The sequence below is a fragment of the Thyridium curvatum genome (genome assembly GCF_004353045.1).
Source record: "Thyridium curvatum strain D216 chromosome Unknown NODE_14_length_560046_cov_85.173820, whole genome shotgun sequence".
Lineage (NCBI taxonomy): Eukaryota > Fungi > Ascomycota > Sordariomycetes > Thyridiales > Thyridiaceae > Thyridium > Thyridium curvatum.
Genome location: NW_022156769.1, coordinates 187,532 through 204,829, shown reverse-complemented (window position 1 = coordinate 204,829; position 17,298 = coordinate 187,532). Strand labels below are relative to the sequence as shown.

At 53.8% G+C, this 17,298-nt stretch overlaps 4 protein-coding genes across 4 annotated transcripts; all 4 read right to left on the bottom strand.

Annotated features, from left to right (window-relative positions):
• Nucleotides 1–751: 751 nt before the first annotated feature.
• On the bottom strand, nucleotides 752–2,039 carry E0L32_003259 (uncharacterized protein; the record flags this gene model as incomplete). The annotated part of the gene is made up of 4 exons (XM_031137539.1): nucleotides 752–1,039; nucleotides 1,104–1,480; nucleotides 1,555–1,761; nucleotides 1,826–2,039. 4 exons carry the CDS (start codon nucleotides 2,037–2,039, stop codon nucleotides 752–754), a joined length of 1,086 nt encoding a protein of 361 aa, XP_030998852.1.
• Nucleotides 2,040–4,610: 2,571 nt separating this feature from the next.
• On the bottom strand, nucleotides 4,611–5,162 carry E0L32_003258 (uncharacterized protein; the record flags this gene model as incomplete). Its single annotated transcript, XM_031137538.1, has 1 exon — nucleotides 4,611–5,162. The coding sequence occupies one exon, from the start codon at nucleotides 5,160–5,162 to the stop codon at nucleotides 4,611–4,613; it is 552 nt and encodes a 183-aa protein (XP_030998851.1).
• A 798-nt stretch (nucleotides 5,163–5,960) lies between these two features.
• Nucleotides 5,961–7,122, bottom strand: E0L32_003257 (uncharacterized protein; the record flags this gene model as incomplete). The annotated part of the gene is made up of 2 exons (XM_031137537.1): nucleotides 5,961–6,708; nucleotides 6,800–7,122. 2 exons carry the CDS (start codon nucleotides 7,120–7,122, stop codon nucleotides 5,961–5,963), a joined length of 1,071 nt encoding a protein of 356 aa, XP_030998850.1.
• Nucleotides 7,123–8,100: 978 nt separating this feature from the next.
• E0L32_003256 (uncharacterized protein) lies at nucleotides 8,101–8,715 on the bottom strand (the record flags this gene model as incomplete). Its single annotated transcript, XM_031137536.1, has 2 exons — nucleotides 8,101–8,592; nucleotides 8,665–8,715. The coding sequence occupies 2 exons, from the start codon at nucleotides 8,713–8,715 to the stop codon at nucleotides 8,101–8,103; spliced, it is 543 nt and encodes a 180-aa protein (XP_030998849.1).
• Nucleotides 8,716–17,298: the final 8,583 nt, after the last annotated feature.

Here is a 17,298-nt window from a genome sequence, read left to right as displayed (position 1 = left end):
CAATTGCCAGACGCCCAGATACCACTCAGGACCAGCAACAAAGTGATTCAATATCAAATGCTTGCTCATACATTTTGTAAGGATTTTGTTCAAGATTTTAAGATAGCAAGCTGAACTCTACGATCGGGGATCAGACTCGTAGAATTCATCACTCTCCGTAGGACACGAGCCACAGACATAATCATTCTCAGAGAGATATCATATCATTGATTGCATCTGGTCATAACGAGTGAAGTGCACTCTGGCACCGATATACACATTGCAAAGAATCGTGTGGATATAAAACAGCCCTAACATGAACATACAAACGATTGTGGGTATCCTGCCGACGAAGCCAGACCATAGTCCCCTCTCCTGTTCCGATCACCGTTCCGATCATTCTAGTAGGAGACATTTCGTCGTCCAGGGTATCCAAGCTCCATAATCCTCCTCATTAGCCCCGTCGCCTTCCTGTCGACATTGTGGGGTCCTCGTCATTCGTCAGGATCTGTTAGAAATACAAGAATTCGTGACCGAGACCAGTTTCGATTTTGAGCGTGGCGGTTCGAATGTTGGGTATAAAATTGCAGATGGAAAAAAAAAAGCAAACGCGAACAGGGATCTCGATGATAACGATGAAATGACGAGGCGGTGGTTGTCAGTGATCAGGATTAGGTCGTGAAGGTTTGCCAGCCTTCATGTTCATGGGCTAGAGTGCAACAGACAAAACCCTAGAGTCAGCGTGACTGGCCTCTTTGATCAACGAGAGTTTTTAGATGTTCTCGACGATGCGAGCGTTGATGGCTTGTTGGAAACCTGGGTCCCCACCTCCAAAAGTGCTCGACTCGCCATGGTGCTCGCCGTCGTATGGGGAGGCATTGTTCATGGCGGCGTTGAACGCCGGACTGCCGGGCATCGTCTGGTTGGCAGCCGGCAGGAAGATGACCTTGCTGTTGGCGCTCTTGGCCATGGCTTGCATAGCCTCGAGGTAGCGGATCTGCATGGCAGGAGCCGAGGACAGAATATCGGCAGCCTGTCGCATGAGCTTGGCGGATTCGACCTGTTTATCCGGTCAGTCCAGTCCTGATCAATCCACTCCTCAGCGTAATAGCAGTCCAACTTACCTCTGCCTTGGCAGCAATGATCTTACTCTCACCAATGCGCTTGCTCTGGGCGGCCATGGACAGGGACTCCTGGAGCTCCTGGCTGAAGACAATGTCCTTCATGAGCATGCTCTCCACCTTGACACCCCATCCAGCGGCAACATCCTCAATGATTTCGCCAATCGACTGCGCAATCTCCTCTCGTCGCTCAATGACATCCTGCAGAATGCGAGCTCCCACGACGTGTCGCAGGGTGGTCTGGGTGCGCTCGATCAGAGCCTGGCGAACGTTGGCGATACCGAAGGCGGCCTTGTGGGGGCTGACGATATGGTAGTATATGACCGAGGTGAGGTGGACAGTGACATTGTCCTTGGTCATGCAAACCTGCTGGGGGACCTCTGCAAGGGGTGGCGGTCGGGTTAATGGCTGTCCATTTCCGTCGTTTCTTAGAGTGGTGGCTGGAGACACTTACCAACAATCTGAATCTTGACATCGACCTGGATCAGGCGCTCGCTGAGCGGGTTGACCTTGACCAGACCGGGGTCGACAGCCTTGTAGAAGCGGCCAAACTTGGTGATAAGACCAACGTTGCCCTGGCCCACGCTCTTGTAGGGGTTAGGGCAGACGATGCAGCAAGGAATAGCACCCATAGTTCCAACGATAGCTCCGAGAGCGTTGACTATACGGAGACACGATTAGTCTTTACATTGGCGCAATAGACGGAGTCCCGAGGTCAAACATACTCATGGTGCCGTACCATCCTCGGGGGTTAGGGTCAGCACCGACAACGGTAGCATAGCTGGGCTGGAGGTCCTCCTTCTTGGGAGGGATGACGACCATGTTCTGCTGCGGCTTGAAGCCGGCTTCGAGGGGAGCCTTGGAAGAGCCGGCAGTTCCAGGGGCTGTTCCTGCGCCGGCTCCGTTGGTGAAGGTCTGCTGTTGCGTGTTGTGGTCCATTTTTGCTACGATCTCTGCGAGCTGCAGCTCAGTGCGTGGTGGCAGGAGACAGGGGCTATTGTATATGTGTATTGTGGGCTGCGATGCGACGGGCCAGAGTGAAATATTTGATGAGTTGCTCTTTGAGCTCTGACAATGGCAGTGGGGAAAGATGGAGGATGGGGAACCAAACGTGGTCTGAGGGAGAGGACGAAACAGGCCGTATTTATCGAAACAAAGCTCCCCCAGAGCTGGGGGTGGTGCTTGCCTGTCATGAACGACATGGACGAGAGCGCGCTGTTGCCCGATGCAGCATCTTGCGGTATGGTGACACGGTGGGCACCCCCTGTTTAGCGGTTGCAGTGGAGTGTGCCAAGGGGGGGATGGTGGTGGGCAAACGCTACTGGCCGGGGGCTCACAGGTGCCAGGGTGGGAAAATCGGGGGCCTGCAGACCCGAGTTCTAGCGCCCAACATGTTGTCTCCCAGGAGTCCAGGCTAATGCGGCACTGCGAAGGCTGTGTGACGGTATGATTATTGGGCCGTGCGGGGTTTTAGTCTGGGCAGTGCAGTGCCTCCTCACCCCAAGAAACCCTTCTGCAGGCCCTTCTCAGGGTTGTTTTAGGGGCCCACTTATACGCCATGACTGGGAGTTGGTCGTGGCACTTCGGTTTACAAGTACTTACCACGGAGTGCTCCGTACCTATCTGATACACACTTTACGATCAATACGAACGGGGCAGATTACAAGTACTAAGACTATTCACTCTATCGTCAGCAGAGGCGAAAAGCCTCATGGGTGGCAGAGAGGGGGAAAATCCCTCTTCTCCGCTGGGCGAACGCGGCCAGGGTCCTTTTGTCCTGTGGCGAATGCGCGAGCTCACCCTCTCGTGTTGGACGGGAAGGGGGAACTGTTTCAATCCCACTTCAGGTCAGGTCATGAGCCATCTTACACAACTACCTACTCGGTACTAGGTAGGTAATAGAAGTCGAAGCAGAAGCAGAGAAAAAGATATTGCTCTCTAGCACAGCACTACTGACTGGCGCCCCGAGAAGAGCCTAAAGTGGACAGGATGGATCCGGTGCTGGCATGCGTTTGGACATCTCCCCGTCAATGACAACTACAAACGGCACTAACACGATGCCGAGACTAACAAGGGCGATGCACACGTTTTGGATTTCATGACACCACGGAGTACCTCTGCGCTAGGTACACTACACTCCCTCTCCCGGACTTCCTGCAGACTACCTACCGCACGCAGCGAACGACTCCCTTCCCAGTCGCGTAACTTTTCTGACCTGTTAGCTCGAGCGGTGGGCTGCGCATTGCGTATGCCACCCCCGACTAAGTCGAAAGAGCGCCCGGAACATCGCATCCCCTTTTGCCGCAAAGCTCCCATCACAATCACAATTGCCCAAAACCATTGACATGCCGAGATCCGTGCACCGCATCAGCCCTGGGCCCCCGAAAAGTGGATTCTCTACGTAAACCAAAAAGCTTGGCCTTGCTTGGCGTCATCTCATCGTCCCCCAAGTGGCAGAGCAAACCGATCGGCGGACCCCATTCAGGTCTCAAGCTGGAAGATAAAGAATTGAAGGAGATGTACCTAGCTCATGGCTCATCAACCTACACTTGGTACTCGGACCAAATCGCAAGGGAATTTGCCTCTCGATAGTAGACGGAAAATGCCTCTTCTGTGCCGCACAAAGGCAGCCCGGCCGCTCCAAGAGTGATGATGCCCTCCACGAGACACGGGGTGACTGTCAGCCCGGTCTGTGAGCAATCAATCAATCAGGTGAATTGAACGGTCTTAATTATGGACCCTCCACTGAAATCACCAAATTCGGTCGGCCGTTGGTGGTGATCCACCGTCGCCGCTGCAATGAAACTCCATATTACCTAGACGACAATTCCGTCATCGCCTGACCAGACACAGCCTCCCAATCCCACTGGGCAGTCTCCACCTTTAAACATCCCTCTTCCTGGATATCATCTTCAAAGATCAATTGGGAGATGAAGCGTATCCAATCAGCACAGGGCTTAGGACCTCTGGAAGCTCACAAGGTTTACACCTTGGCAATGGAAGCTTGTTCCAGTGGCAAATCGAAAGTCAATCCCGACCGAACCTTCGTAGCCATCCCCCAGCTTGCGCAGCCACCCCGTGGCCAGAACCCTTCTAGAAGCCTTCCCCTTTAGATCTGACATCACAAAAGCGAGGCTGATTGCCAGAGCCACGTTAGGCAGACCCGGGGCCCCGGAGGAGGATCTGTGATCGTCTGTCAATCTTCTCAAGAGCCCGTCCGTCCTGGGTCGGCAAGGCTTGGGCGTGGCAATCACTTCGCTGACCCCGAAGGGAACGCTGTGGCTTGTCACTATTGGTCTTGTCTTCACACGCATGTACATCGCTCACCTCTTGTCCCTGTTTGGTTACACAAGCTCGTAGTAATCAAGTAAAGTAATGCAGCATGTATCGGAGTACCACGACTACGGGAATTCTCTCACTGCTCCAAATTCCACCATACAGCTTCCACCACGCAACTGGTCCATGACCTTACATCAAAGGGGGGGCCCCATTCCCATCCATCTTTCCACCTCAGAAGTCCTCAAATCCCCTGATCTTCGCTCTCATCTCGGGCGAGACCCAGAAGGTGATAATGCATCGCTCTGGCTCCGGCTCCGGCTCCGGCTCCGGCGAAGGAGGCTGCGCAGAGAGGGGGGAACCTCCATACAGGTTTTCCATGCCGGCCTGGACGTCCCGGAGCATCTGCGCGTGGCTGGCGAGTGTCTGTCCAACCTCGGTGATGCCTTGGAGGTTGGCGTCGTTCTTGCGCCGGAGCTCCTGGATGTCCCGCGTGTTCTCCTCGATGGGCTGTGCCAGATTGGTCCTGTCCAGACGGGCCGTCACTCCCCGGTGCACGCCCTCCAGGGCTCGAACCACCTCGGCCGCGGCGTTGCTGGCGGGAGGAGAAGAACCCTGGGAGGGGCCTGCATTGCCTGGCTGCGCAGAGTTGATGGTCAGGACCTCTGCGGCCGCTTGGGCCGTCGAGGGGGCTGGGAATGGTCCAGCGCCCGATGCCTGTGACGGACCTGGCGAGTCGTCGGAGATGTCAATGACATCCTTCGTGCTGTGGTCAGAAGAGGTCATATTGACGATGAGTAGGTAAACAAGTCAAAGTGAGAGTGGTGTAAAGTGATATCACCCTAGATGCAATGTAAGTACGAGCCTAAGAATGAATATATAAATAACATACCTGAGGTGAGGTTGTGGTTAGGAGAAACTGATTCTTGCTGGCTCCTTAAATGACAAAAGTTGGCTCGTCTTTGCAACTGGTCACACTTAAATCAGATTTAAGTGATTGTTGCAATCAGCCTTTTTAAATCAGATTTCAGTGACTGTTGCAATCAATGCATGCCGCAATCGTGTTGGGAGTTGCTAGTCGGAAAGCAGTGGTGAGACCCCAGTCGAAGTCGCGAGTTCTAAGGGATAAATAGAGGAAGTGACTTGCACCTTGGTGATCAAGCAAGATACTTGTCGTTCACCCTCCCCTCAGATTGAGATGACCTGGAGGATTCTGGTTCAAGGTGGGCCAATATCAAACCCGTGCGTGTGTAAGGTAGACACGAGAGAGAACTGGTGTAGACTCTCTCTCTGATGGGAGATCAAGCGAGCGCGTGTCGTATCTTTTTATCAAGACGCGACTCGCTCCCGAAGTGCTGCCGAAATTGGACTGATCGCGAGGCGAGAAGAGTTGCAAAGAGAAAAAAAAATTGAACTTCAGAAAATCTATAGAAACAACTTTTTTGGTATCAGTAGGTACAGAATTCACACCCCAAAGAAGCAATTGCAAACCTACAACCCCTATCTACACACACAAAAGCACCAAAACTCGCACTCGGGGCCCCGTCCGTTCTTGAAATGCTAAGCCCCCGAAACGGTTTCTCCTCACTCCTTCATGGACTTTCCAATCTCGCTCTGCCAGCCGTCCGCCCGCTCGAACCCGTTGGAGTGCGTCTGGTAGTCCATGAGGGCCTGGTAGACCTCCTCCTTGGTGTTGAGCACAAAGGGCCCGTACTGCACGACGGGCTGGTCGAGCGGCGTGCCGGCGACGAGCACGAAGCGCGCGCTGCCCTCGGCGCCGGCGTCGACCTCGGCCCGCACGACCTCGCCCTCGGGCTCGAACACGACGTTGTGGTACCGCTCCACGGCGCGCCTCTCGCCGCCCTCGCCGCTCGAGAAGAGCGCCGTGCCCTCGAGCGTGTACGCGAACGCGTTCCACCCGGCCGGCAGCGGCTGCGCGACTTTCCCGCCCGGCCGGACCTCGACGTCGAGGATCCACACGGGCGTGTAGGCCAGGTCCTTGACCGAGTCCACCCCGTGGCTCCGGCCCGAGATGACCTTGACCGTGACCTTGCCGTCGTCGCTGCGGGCCGTCGGGATCTCGGCGGCGCGCAGGTCGCGGTACCGCGGCTCGCACTTCTTGAGCGCCTGCGGCAGGTCGACCCACAGCTGCAGGCCCACGTTGGCCGAGCCGTCCGCGTTCTGGCGCGGCATCTCGGCGTGCATGATGCCCTTGCCCGCCGTCATGAACTGCAGGTCGCCCGCCTCGATGGTGCCCGCGTTGCCGGCAAAGTCCTCGTGGTCGACGGCGCCCTCCAGGAGGTACGTGATGGTCTCTTGGCCGCGGTGGGGACTTTTGGTTTTCGCCCAAAATGTCAGCATATGTAGCTCCTTTTCAACAAGAGAGAGAGAGAGAGAGAGAGAGAGAGAGAGACAAAACTTACTGGTCAGGAAATCCAGCGCCGGGCTTGATCGAGAAGTGGTCGAGCATCAAAAAGGGCGAAAAGTTCTTCAGCTGGGGCGTGCCGATGGAGCGGCGGACTCGGGCGCCCGCGCCCTCGGCCTGCTCCACGGCAAGGAAGACCTTGCGAATCGCTCGGGCGACAGACATGTCTGTGGCGTGCAGATGCGTGTCTTGCGTAGCTGTGCTGTTGGTGTTCAGGATGTAGGATTTCGAGTGTCTGACGAGGTCGAGCAGTGGCTCTCGGAATAGTATAACCGAGCAGAGTCCAACGATGATGGAGATCAGGAGCGAAATGGTCTTCATGGAGTTGAGGATGGAGGGACAAGTGCCTTATATGCGCCTGGGGAGTCGCAACAGACAAATAGGACTGTATTGTGTAGGTATCTAGATCTAGACCGGGCGCACCAGAGGGTAGAAATATCACGAACCTTCCCGCTTGGCCCCTCCGCGGGTTTTCTACTTTATGGCGACAGCAATGCTCGGTTTCGATGGTCGTCAAGAGCTTCTCTTGCCCCCGCCATAATCCCTTAGTAACGGTTACATCAGCATTGGTCCAGCACTGGCCCAGCTGCTCCAGCCAGCATCGTGGTTGTTAAGCCCGCCCTGTGACAAAAGCGGCTTAGCGCCAGTCCTTTGCTGTTTGTCAGAGGTCAGTCATCCTGCACCAATCATGACTCGCAATTCCATAAGACAGCTCAGTCATCACCACTCTGCGATTCGCGAAGAACCCAGTCAGTCTATCGTAAAGGATTGATTGATGAGCTGAGTCTTGAACATTGGCTTGGAATATTCGACCAATTGTCCTCCTATCGACGGCAACAGTCCTCTACTGCCTGCCCTGGAGCCCTTCCGCTCGGAGCGGCATTATTTTGCCTTCGACACAGCACATCCCGGGCCTCATCACATCCATCGACATGCGCAGCAGGCCTATCAACTTATAATCTATTCGATATTCCCCCCCCAGTATGGGCCTACATTACAAAAGAAGTCGTGGGTATTTTAGACATGATTCCGATCGCGACCAGTCAATATCAATAGTGAAACTCGACACCCGGCCAGGATCGAGAAGGAAAAGAAAACAAAATTGCTCTGCAATAGGAGCACCCACGAAGCCAGTCGTCAAAACAGAGAAACAGGAAACAGCATGTAGGAGCGAGCAGCGCTGCGATGCGACCTACCCGGTCGCCGCATGACATGCCCGATAGGTAAGGGTGAGCAAAGGTGAGCAGAGGGGCAAGCTCAGACCCGTGACCCTTGAGCCGTCCTTCAGCTGGTAGCTGTCTAGTTGTTGCCCTGCTGCTGGGCATGCTGCTGGGCCTTCTGTTTGCCGGAGCTGATCAGGCTGCTCGCCCAGTGAAGCGTCTCACTCGTCACAATCAGAGCCGTCGACAGCAGAGCCTTGCCGGTGGGGACGATGCTATCGCCGCCGGCCTTCTTACGCTCGCCCGTGAAGACCGATACCACATGGTCCTTCTGCTCCACGCCGAAGCGATACGGGAAGAGCACCAAGCTCTTGGTGTCCTCGTACAGCTCGCCGGTGGGCTTCTTGACCACCGGGAAGCGCTGGTCGATCTGAGACAGAGTCTTGTCGCCAAGGTCGTCGGCCTTGCGGACGTAGGGCGAGACGTATTGATAGGGCTTCTCGAGGTAGGGAAGGACGGGCTTGGCGAGGATTTGGTAGGCCGAGTCGCCGAGGGCAATGCCGCGCTGGCCGAGCTTGTTCTGCTTGACAGTGCTGACGCTGTCAGCGACGACGGGGTAGTTCAAGAGGTGCTATGTGTGCAACTGTTGTTAGCTTGGCCTCAGAGCGATGGCAGAGGAGGAGGGGACCATTGCACCACTTACGTCGAAGAAGGCGGAAGGTGGCACATCGCCGTTAACCTGAGGTGCAGCCATGTCGTTTTCGATGTGGGTGTTTGCTCGTTTATACGAGATAAGTTGCAATGGCCTGCGAGTAGAGCTTGGGTGTCAGACCAGATCACAGGTCCCTTGGGGAGAAGGAAAAGCTAAGCTTACCAGTGAAGCAAAGCACAGCAACGGAGCTTGGATGGAGAGAGAGAGAGTGTGTGTGTAGGAGATAAGCGCAAGGCTATCCCGTGAGCTTGAGGATGGGTAACAGTAGGCTTATTCAGAGACAGGGCGCTGGGCTGGTGTGTGCTGTCGATCGAGACACACAAGATGCGGAACGGGTGTGGGAATGTAGGATGAGCAATCACTTACGACAGTGCAAACAGTCAGTTGCAGAGGAGAGACAGGAGACGAGAGGAAAGAGCTTTAAAGAAAGTTGGGAAGGGTGAGGGACTAAGACAGAGCAGGCGCACGCCACACCTCGCTACTTGGCTCCAGACAGAGTGAGTCGCACCTCGATCATCCGGCCGGATGCAGGTTGGGGGAGACGCCTTTTTTTTCCTTTTCTTTCATGTGCTTGCTTCGTGAAGGGGTCCGCCGCTCCAGTGTCTCGCTGTAGCTCTCGCTCTCTCGCCTCTTCTGCCAAGGGTGTCTGGCTCCTCTCCTGCGTAAGGCAACGCGCCAGTCACATCATGGCACGCCGGCTCGGGAGGGTTGTCCGCGATAGCGAAGTGCGACGCCAGCCTGCCAGGATTGCTAATGCATTGGCACGACGGATTGGTGGGTGGCAGCTCGACGCCTGGTTGGACGAGGCGGATTGGGTTTGCGCCTGATATGGTGCTAAGAATGTCGTCCCGCTCCCAGCACAGGCCCCAGAGGCTCTCCCGGATGCCCCCTGCTCACGCCACATGCCACTAAAAGCACCCAAGAGCCACCCTAAAACCCTGATAAGCTCTGGCGGGCCCTCCAGGCACCCCCTGTCACTCACTCGACCTAAATTTTCCCTTTCGCTTTGCTGTGGTTGCAGTTTTGCATGTGAAAGTGTGGCCCCCCTCCAACCACATATTGGCGCTGGGCTGCACGTTCACGTATCGATGACGCCAGGCAGCTTCGTTGCTTGCAGGACGCCCGTTAATGAACTTTATCTACAGGGAGGGCTCAAGATGCAGCCGCGTATGTAGAACATACTTGGTTTGCAGACTGGATTGGCTCGGATAAGACGGGTCTGGAGATGAAACATCCTCCTGGGAGAAGGAACTTCAGGAATGTGCTCTCTGTGGAGAGGTGTTTGGCGCAACTCAGACACTTTGCGATCTTTCTTTCTAAGATGTCGCGCCTGCGGCTACCTCGTGCGAACACCGTACGTAAGCCCATGCCTGTGCATCTACTCCGTACATACAAGGGCGGGGAAAGACAGCCGTCTTCCAAGAGACCATGCAGGTGCCCATCTGTCTCTGTCCATGATCAGATTCGCATGTCTATGCTCTACAGGTTGGCACCGTATATGCCGGCACATCATCGGAAGCACATGCTGGACAGTAGCGACTCGCTCGTACGAGGTAAATCCAAGGTAGCAGTGCATACCAAGATTTGTCGGCTCGAATCATTTCATGTACGTAGTCAGGCACGCCACTGTGATGTCCTCGGCATCAAGGTACTGACAGGGTAGTCGATTTCTCTTCAAAATCTCGCGGAGCCGAAACAGGAGGAGGCTCACGGCCTTGGCTTTGATGAGGCCCATGGATTATCAGGCTAGGAGCGAAGAATTCTCCGGGCGTTGGAAGCGCTCAATCCAGTCGCTCATAGACCCATATAAGGTCTCGATAGGGCTACTTGGCAGGCCAGGATGCTCGATCTGGCCGGGTGTCCCGCCACTGCCGATACTGCCTATCGTGCCCTGGAAACAATTGATACGCAAGGTAGTCCCATCTCGGCGGGGCGCCTGTACTTTCACATGTCAGTACTTGTACCTAGTAGTTGAGGCGTCCACAATCAGCTCTTCATTTGCATGTGTCAATTGACACAGGACGCGAGCGTTTAAAATAATCCGATTGACTCGCGCCTTTCTTCTTCCAGTCCCTTTCACCATGGGCGACGGGACGGAAGGCCCTCCGCGGCCTCTCCTCTTATCACGGCCCAGATCCGACCTCAGGACAACAAACGCCGCATACGTGCATTGACGATGCCTCGAATTCTGCACTACTGCTGTGTAACGCATACTCATGCAGAGCACTTGCAGAAATTCTGGAGCATGGCTCCCTCGAGTCTGGCCCAGCAGTGCCCAAGTCTGATGTATCGGCGATGAAATCCGAGCCAATGCGAACGGCAGTCCTTCATCCGAAGCTGGTAGCCAGAACAGTAGAATTCGAGACGGTGGGTTTCTTTGCGCTTGTACGAGGCAGTCGCAAACAGACTACCTACCTGGGTGCAGGCGTGGTATTTTGAAGCGAGGACTACCTGCGCCAATGGCGATTGCGAAATTTCCGCAATGGTTACCTCCTCTCAACCTGCCGCGATCCGTCGAGCCATGCCATGCGAGAGATCAAAGCAGCAAGACCGGAGCCGGACTCAGTCCGGCGACACCAGCCCGTGCTGAACTTGTCTGCCCACTTTGTTGATTTCGGTCAGCGGTACTGGGAATGGCTATTTTTGTATTTGCAATATTGTGCAAAGCAGTAGCCCGCGTCGAGTTACAGCTATCCTGGCTCCTGACAATGTCTTGTGTGGATGTTTTAAGCCGAGCAGATGCAATACCCCATCGCGCATACGGAAGTGTGTGCTTCCGAAGAAGGGAATCCAATTCCCGAAATATACAGTACCCTCAAGGGCAGCGATATTTGTCAAGAGTTAGGTCGCACAAAGCTGTAGAGAAGAAAGGTTTGCTTTTGTAACCATGACGAGTCGCGTCTAGACAAGATCACGATGGCGGGCCTATAGCTCGACAAAGTATCTTGGAGCAAACACACTGTAGTTCTCTGATGCTAGGTGGAAAATGCCAGTCCAAAGCAACCATTGCAAACTATACCCGTTGCTAGGTCATAGCAAGATCCGATCCAAACAGCTTCCCTTCCTAGGTTTGAAGAGGATATGGAATTCGTCCTCTTGAGATGTCAATGCTTCCTTCCCTGAGGATTGCCCAATGAGAGTTGCGGTCAAAATGGTTATGAGAAGTTCATCAGGACATGTCTCAATGCTACTCACACACACACACCAAATGCATATCTTTGCACTGGAACTCGCGAAGGTTATCCCAGCACCTAAACCAATGGGTTTGATGGACATTCAAGTACTTCCGTTCCAAGCCCGCTGACTGATCTGGTCCTCACTTGCCGAGAAAGCCTCGAGTGATGGGCTAAATGTAAACACTGTTCTCACATATTTGAGCAGACTATATTCTCCCGACATGGTTAATATTTCCATGTCAGGGGAGCTTGGAATAGACTGGGCTCATCATTCTGGTCCTGCTTCAACAAAGAAATCGCTATTTTATGTAATCCTCATGAACTCAAATGAAAGCGTATAATGTGTTTTTCGTATCTTCTGAGCTTCGAGAATAGTACGAGAATTGTCTTAGAACAAGCCTGGACACCCATATTGTCATGCCGAATCAGTGAGGATGAGAAGCTCTCCATGACCTGCTCTTCTCGTAGTCTAGTCGGCCTGAATATTGCCAGAAAATTTATTCGTCGTTTTCATATCTATAATGCTCATTCCAGGTTGGGTCCACAATGACAGTATAAGTGTGATCACTGCCAGGTATTTAATAAGACTAGTATTCGTTGAAACCCAGTCCAAGGTCAAAACGCCGCTCGACTATCGCCCCATTACTCACGAGAGGCGTGATTATTGTGTCTCCTCAGCTGTGTTTAGATGATAGTGTAACCTGGCTTGCACATGATAAAGGTTGACTCCCGAATAACATCATCGTCGGACAAACGCATAAGAGTCTATTCAAGTGAGATCGTTCTCGGTCTACTGGTTAGGTACGGGCCAATTCACACTATGGATCGGACACAGTTAGTGACACATAAGAGTAATCATGACTTGTTGTTTTCAAGACAGACACGGCATTTCACTGGGTTCAGAGTTGTCGGGATGCTTATTCCTATGACCTTTCAGCCAGAATCTTGGAGACTGAATAGCGTCCGCTTCTTTTCACTTGTTTCACCTACGCGCCAGAAGAAGTATCCATTGAAGAGTTTTTAGAGCACCGAGGATTGATCTGAGCCTACAGAGATATGCATAGTAGATATATAAGTATGGACAAGGACTCTTCAGGTTCACTCCCTGATTTGTATAGCCAAAAACAACAGAGTCCAACAACGCATTTCAAAGCTACATATGCAGTATGCAGTATTAGTCGAACCACATCACGGGTCCCAGCCACACGTGATTGCTCTGACCGTCAACATGAAGCTCTGCTACATGTGCCTCAGGTCTTGGGTTGACCGTGGAATGGCGGCCATACAACCCGTCACCAGAAAGAAGTTCAGACTGTAATAGGATTGGGGAAGTGATCACCTTTTAAGCGTCTTGATGAAGCTCAGATAATGGATTTGCAAGATCAAAGTGTATGTCAACCTTGTGTTAGTTGGCACGACTTCAGTTGGGATATGGGTTTCTCTGTCGTGGCCAATCTTTGACTGACACAGAGCCATGAACTGTATAACAATTAACGGCCAGCTTGTAGCCTTCAACCACGCACGTCAGATCAACATTCGTGTTTTCATCCATACTATATTCTTCCCTACCAAGGGTCTATGGTCGAGAAGGTGATAGAGTTATGGTTCTCGCGAGTGAAACTGCCTGGTTGTCACTTCTGCCACGAACCAATCATTGGGCAAGTCGTGATCTTCCAGCAGGAAACAAAGCCACGAAGGGGTATCATTCTCCATCTCGTCTATATAGACCGCTTACTGACAGCCTGGAGGATACAGGTACCTAGTCTCATGGCTTGAATACCTCTTCCACAGACCAGGAGAGTACTGTCCACGTGATTGCCCAGAGCGGTTAGCTCAGGGGTGAGAGAAATCGATAGTTAGTCGGCGGGATGGGTGGATGGGACGCGGCACGGTCCTAACCCAGCTAGGAGTGACCCACCCGCCGAGCAACCAGTGCTCGAAATCATGATCGCCCACACTCGGTCAGCTGGCAACTCCTGCGATAGGTACCTAATAAAGTGAAGAATTGTTGATTGTGAAACACGTGGGGAGGAGGATACAGTCGGTGGTTGGGATTCCATGCGTCGCATCGAAGACAGATCAAAAGCTACCTACCAAAGGTCTTGTGTCCGTACAAGCAGACATCCCAACTTGCGACCTCGACCAGACTCATCAGGGCCTTAGGCCGGGCAGTATGGAAGCGTCGATGTACGGAGGTGCCATGGCCTTCTGTCACATTTGGTTCGTTAGTATTGAAACCGCTCGCAATTAAAGCCAGGGCATCATGACGGGTGTGATACGGCAGCCAAACAAGATGACCAGGAAGGCCGTGTTTTAATAACAGAGGTCTTATTACAAGTACTACTGACCACCACACCTTTTCCCAAGGCGGGGTAATGCCTCCTTGTCGTTATCGAGTCTGGTGCTCATGGACCAGACTTGGACTGGTGATTCGTGCAGCGGGGAGAGAATTGATTGTCGTTCTGGTATTGACCGAGAGTGACCACGAGTAACGGTCTTTGTGAATCAGTAATGAAACCCAATCCGCGTACTAGAGATCGGAATAAATTGTTTCGATTGCCATCGCATTGCCTTGCATTGCATGCAGCTAGCGAGATTGTTTGCAGCGAACCACTGTGTACCCGTCCTTCTCCTGCTGCACCTGGTGTCAAGGCGTGCTTGTGCATACATCAGCTCGAAATGAAGTAGGACGAGTGGATCAATAAGAGGAAGTACCGTAATACTTGTACGTGCAACTATTGGGACGACACAACCGTCCTACAAGCAGGTATGTCAACCCGGGATCAGTGATCATGTTTCTCGTCATAGCAGACTCGCATCACCATGTTAGGCAGGTCAGATCCCTAGCCCCCGGTGTGCCAACAGCATTTGTTAGAGAGCGGGGGATCGTATCGTATTATGAACAACCTTGGAAGCTTGTGCGTTTGGGGCCACAGTGATGGGTCAAAGCGCGCAGTGAACAACTATTTCCACTATTGGCACAAGCGAGTGATACAAGTACTTGTACAAGTATATGCCGCATCAAACAAAGGGGCCCGTGGCACATGGACACGATACCTACACCTTCATCTTCTGTTTCTCGCCGCCGATCTGCCGTGCCGACACTGCCATGCTCGTCTGAACCAGAAAGTCGACGAAAGTCTGTGAGGATCTGCGGTACAGGTAAGACTTGCGGGATCTCTACAGTCAGTCGAAAGTGCAACCGGAAAGTTTCGTTTGGCAGCTGTCCAAGTACCAAGGAGTCGAACAGGCTCATGGCAATTGAAGCACGATGCTTTGGTAGCTTCAACGCTTCCACGAGCCTACCCTCTACCCTCCGCGGGAAGTGGATCAGTGGAGCTGTCTTGCCCTTACCGAAGGACTTCCCGACGCTGGAACTTGGAACGGCGCCCCATCGCTCGTTACCAATCGGTCATCAGCGTCCTGCCCATTGGGATCGATCCATGAGGACGACTTGTACAGGGCTCACTCTCGTGGCATCTGGGATGCTGAATGCCCGCTGAAGTCACCTTCTTGAGAATGCGAATTCGAGTCGGCGTACCTGCAGTCGAGATAGGTCACCACCCCGTTGTATCGAAGGATAACTTGTTCGTTGCTTTTTCGAGGCTTCCCCCCTCGCAGGCGGTGGTCGCTGCAAGTTGGCACATGAAACACGAGAGACCAAGCCCAACTGCTCTGACTAGGTAACTACCTACCGAGTAGGTTGAGACGATCACAGCGCCCACGCCTCGCCTGTCCTCCCTGCATTGAGCAGCGCAGCGTGGTTGGTTGGGCCTCTCATTGCTTATTTTGTCCGATCAGTCACCACCGTCAGCTCAGAATGATAGAGTTGACGGGATACCTACCATGCCCACGGAACTCTCTTTTAAGGTTCGCTTACAGAGCAATGGCCACACTGATCCTCACTCTCGGCATTTTGAGCCCGAGCGAAGCTCATGACAGCGAGAACCTGGACTCCGATCACAATCCTAACGCCGCCCCCCCAGCTGTGAATAACATGACCTGGTATCAAGAGTGCCAATCTGTCTAGGCGAGCAAGGCGAGCCAGACTTGCCCGGACGGCGCTGAGAGCTTTCCTTCTTCTCCAGCCACCCCTGCTTCAGTAGGAGTGACCATTGGCTGAGCGGTAGGATGTGGTGGATCGTCGAAAATTTGAAGGCCAAGGGTCCTGGCAAAAGCAACCCACACCAGACGCTAGGATGGGGGGCGCACCCGGGTTGGGGAGCTTGGGAAGCAAGGGAGCAGGGGGGAGGGAGGCAGAGCGTGGGATCTTGACGAGTGTTGGAAGTACAATACAGTCCTGGGACGGAAGTACTCCGTACAGGGCAAAGTCCGGTGAAGAGATGAGAGCTCGCAACAGTGATGAAGTTTGCTGCCATCCCTCTCGTGTGCCCGCCCGTGTCTGTGTGCGTGTGCTTCGTTCTTGTTGGAGGCAAACAAGGTCGCCTCGCATCTCAGGATGTGCGAAGCAACGGTGATTGATTTTGAGGGTCTCTCTGCTGCAACTCTTGCTGCAGGTATTGTACTTGTACATGCTCCGGAATAGGGTCACCAAGTGCGTCCCCGCCAATGGTCGAGACTGGGTGTGCGAGAAGACGGCCTTTTGGGCCTTGGCCTTCCCTGCCAGCCTGCATGCAGCCCCCTGTCTCAGTCCCCCCTTTATGGAGTAGCTCCAGCTCGGTGCTCTCGCTGGCGTGCTCCACCTTCATTTTCCCATCCCCGGTCAGCACTGCGAAACCCCAAGCTCCAAAGTCGAGTCTGCCACTCTGCTTCACTCGGCCACTCGGCCACTCCATGCCCTGTCCGCTCTTGTCCGCTCTCGGGTCGAGCCAACCTGCATTCGACAGCCCGGGGCGTCGTGCTTCATCCCAGCTCGGTGGAATTGTGCAATGGCTTGAATGGGCCATCTCCTTCCCCTGGCCCTCTGCTCGCCTCCTTTCCGTGACGGCGGCGTATCACTCCCCTCCACCTCGCTCCACCTCCGTCCTCATCTCCCCAACCTTCTCCCTCCCCTACAGAAGCTCGCCTTTCTCCCTTCTTCCCTCTCTCTGCACCCCTAATCCGTCCTGTCGTCGCAGCGTCAGATCGTGGTTGCTGTCTGTTTGCCATTGTCGCAAGCATCGCTTCCGCAGACTTGAGGATCCGCTGCCTTGTTGGTCTGGACAGTGCATCTTCGGTCTGATTTCCCTTCATTTGCCATTTCGACAGAGGTTCTCGCTACCTCTCTCACCATTGTGTCGACCACTCGCCATTCCTTTCGACCCTCCCGTCCGTAGGGAGAGAGCTGTTGCCTGTTGCCGAGAGCAATTGACGACGCCTGCAACTGCTTCACCCTTGATCGCCTCAGTCTGGACTGATCCAAATACTGCTGTTCACTGTTTTGATGCCGTAGCTGATCGATTTCGAGAACTCGACTTTCCTGGGCCCGATATCAGACAACCATTTCAAG